General features: G+C 40.3%; 1 protein-coding gene across 1 annotated transcript in view; it reads right to left on the bottom strand.

The window, feature by feature from the left end:
- Positions 1-564: 564 nt before the first annotated feature.
- hyal6 (hyaluronoglucosaminidase 6) overlaps positions 565-1,747 on the bottom strand; it is a 2,997-nt gene continuing 1,814 nt past the window's right edge. Inside the window, exon 3 of the mRNA XM_035664816.1 lies at positions 565-1,047. Within this exon, the coding sequence (XP_035520709.1) occupies positions 565-1,047 (483 nt within the window). The remainder of the gene's footprint in view (positions 1,048-1,747) is intronic.

The following is a 1,747-nucleotide window of genomic DNA, read 5'->3' as shown; positions in this document are numbered from 1 at the left end:
AAAGAATGTACTGCTGTTGTTGTAGTCTTAAAAGCAAATGTGCAAGGAAGACGTGGATGAGGAGAGGGATGTCTGGATTACTATGCTGCAGCCACAGCCTGATTATGGATGGTGCAGTGCTTTAAGAAGTTTCTATGGATGTTTTATTTTTATTTCTTTTTTTTCCATGAAACCTGGTCACGATTGTGAATCCATACTCTGTAGCAAACTTTTCAGACCCACCTTTCAAACCTACAGGGGGGTTTGATACTCAATTTGTGATCATTTTTTTAGTGAAATATTCCTTTAATCAAAGAATAATTTTCTAAATCAACACTAAGACATACAATAGGTGAAGTAAACCCAACTACTCAGAACTAACAGTTTGGTGATGTTTGCAGAGAGAAGTTGAAGGTTTTCCCATTCATTTCAATACAGTTTTCTTGGAGCATCATCTAGTGGACATGAGAGGAACTGCAGCCAATCACACTCGAGGTCAGGCTAGCACTAAGGTGTAGCTGCTTAGTCCATAGACCTATGTTTTGTCCTCTCTATAGCTGTGGTCCTAAAATTAAGTCTTGATGTCTAAAGTATCAGACACTTAATAATCAGACAGAGTCCAAGGAACATGATAATACACAGACAGGAGAAATGGAGGGATAGGAGGAGCAAGATATCTCCCAGCAGGCTGTTCTCCCTGGGGTCAGGCACAGGGATCACAGGCTGAAGTGGGGGAGGAGGATGGGGTGGAGCCTGAGGCATCTCGCAGTAAACACCTGTCCAGCCTTGGTAGCACTGGCAGGTGAACTTGTGCTTCATGTCCAGGATGTCATGGTTGTTGAGGTGACCACTGACATGGAAGCGAGGGCCCCTGGGTGTCGGGTTGCGGTGGATGTGGAAGAAGCGCGGGTTCAGGTGCAGGTAAGCGCCTGAGTCCAGGCTCTTGCGAACGCACCTGCCATTCTTCTTGCAAAGCGCTTTGCTGCAAAGCTTGGCAGCAGAGGTGACGTTGATGACATAATGTCCCAGCGGACCGTCGATGTACTTCTTTACTGTCAGGCAGTTCCTCTGGAGGACGCAGGATACAAAATACAGTGTCATTAGTCTGTAAAATTAAAGAATCTTGTAGTTGTTCATTTTTCAAATCATTAACTAGAAATCATCTCCTCTTTACATCTCTGCTGCGCATCTCCTACACCATACCATCAGGTTTTAGATTTCTTACCTTCCAGACATTGATTATTTTGTTCATAAACAGATACAAACAGAGATAAGGGACTGCTAAAGCAAGTATGATTAAAGATAGACATTTATAAACCATCCAAGTTTTACCTAAAACCTTAGCCTAGATTACATTGTGATAGGAAAACATGTATTTCATTCTTAGATAACATGTTCAGATACTTCATCTATAGAAAAAATATCTCCTTTGCTAAATAACCATGCACACCACTTCAGCATGTTAAGAACTCAACTGAACTTCAACTCAACTCAACTTCAAATAATGGTCTTATGACCGCAATTTTCCACGTTTTCTGTTGTGTCATAGTATGTTTGAAAATGTCTTTTTAGTGATAAATATATGACAGATAAGTAGCTGAGTGCTGTAAACAGCATGTAAGGCATTCCACACCAACAGAGACCCTTTTCACACATAAATCTGATGCTTTCTCATGATTTTTGAGTGTCACTATTTTTGGAAACATTAGATTCCCGAGGAGAGAATAATTTTATTTTTATTTTATTTTTTATTTATTGGTTTATTTTA

The sequence above is a fragment of the Morone saxatilis genome, unplaced genomic scaffold (assembly GCF_004916995.1).
Source record: "Morone saxatilis isolate NCDOM2014 unplaced genomic scaffold, NCSU_SB_2.0 Contig2, whole genome shotgun sequence".
Classification (NCBI taxonomy): domain Eukaryota; kingdom Metazoa; phylum Chordata; class Actinopteri; family Moronidae; genus Morone; species Morone saxatilis.
The sequence above is the reverse complement of the archived record's forward strand: the minus strand, read 5'-3'. Positions and strand labels throughout refer to the sequence as shown.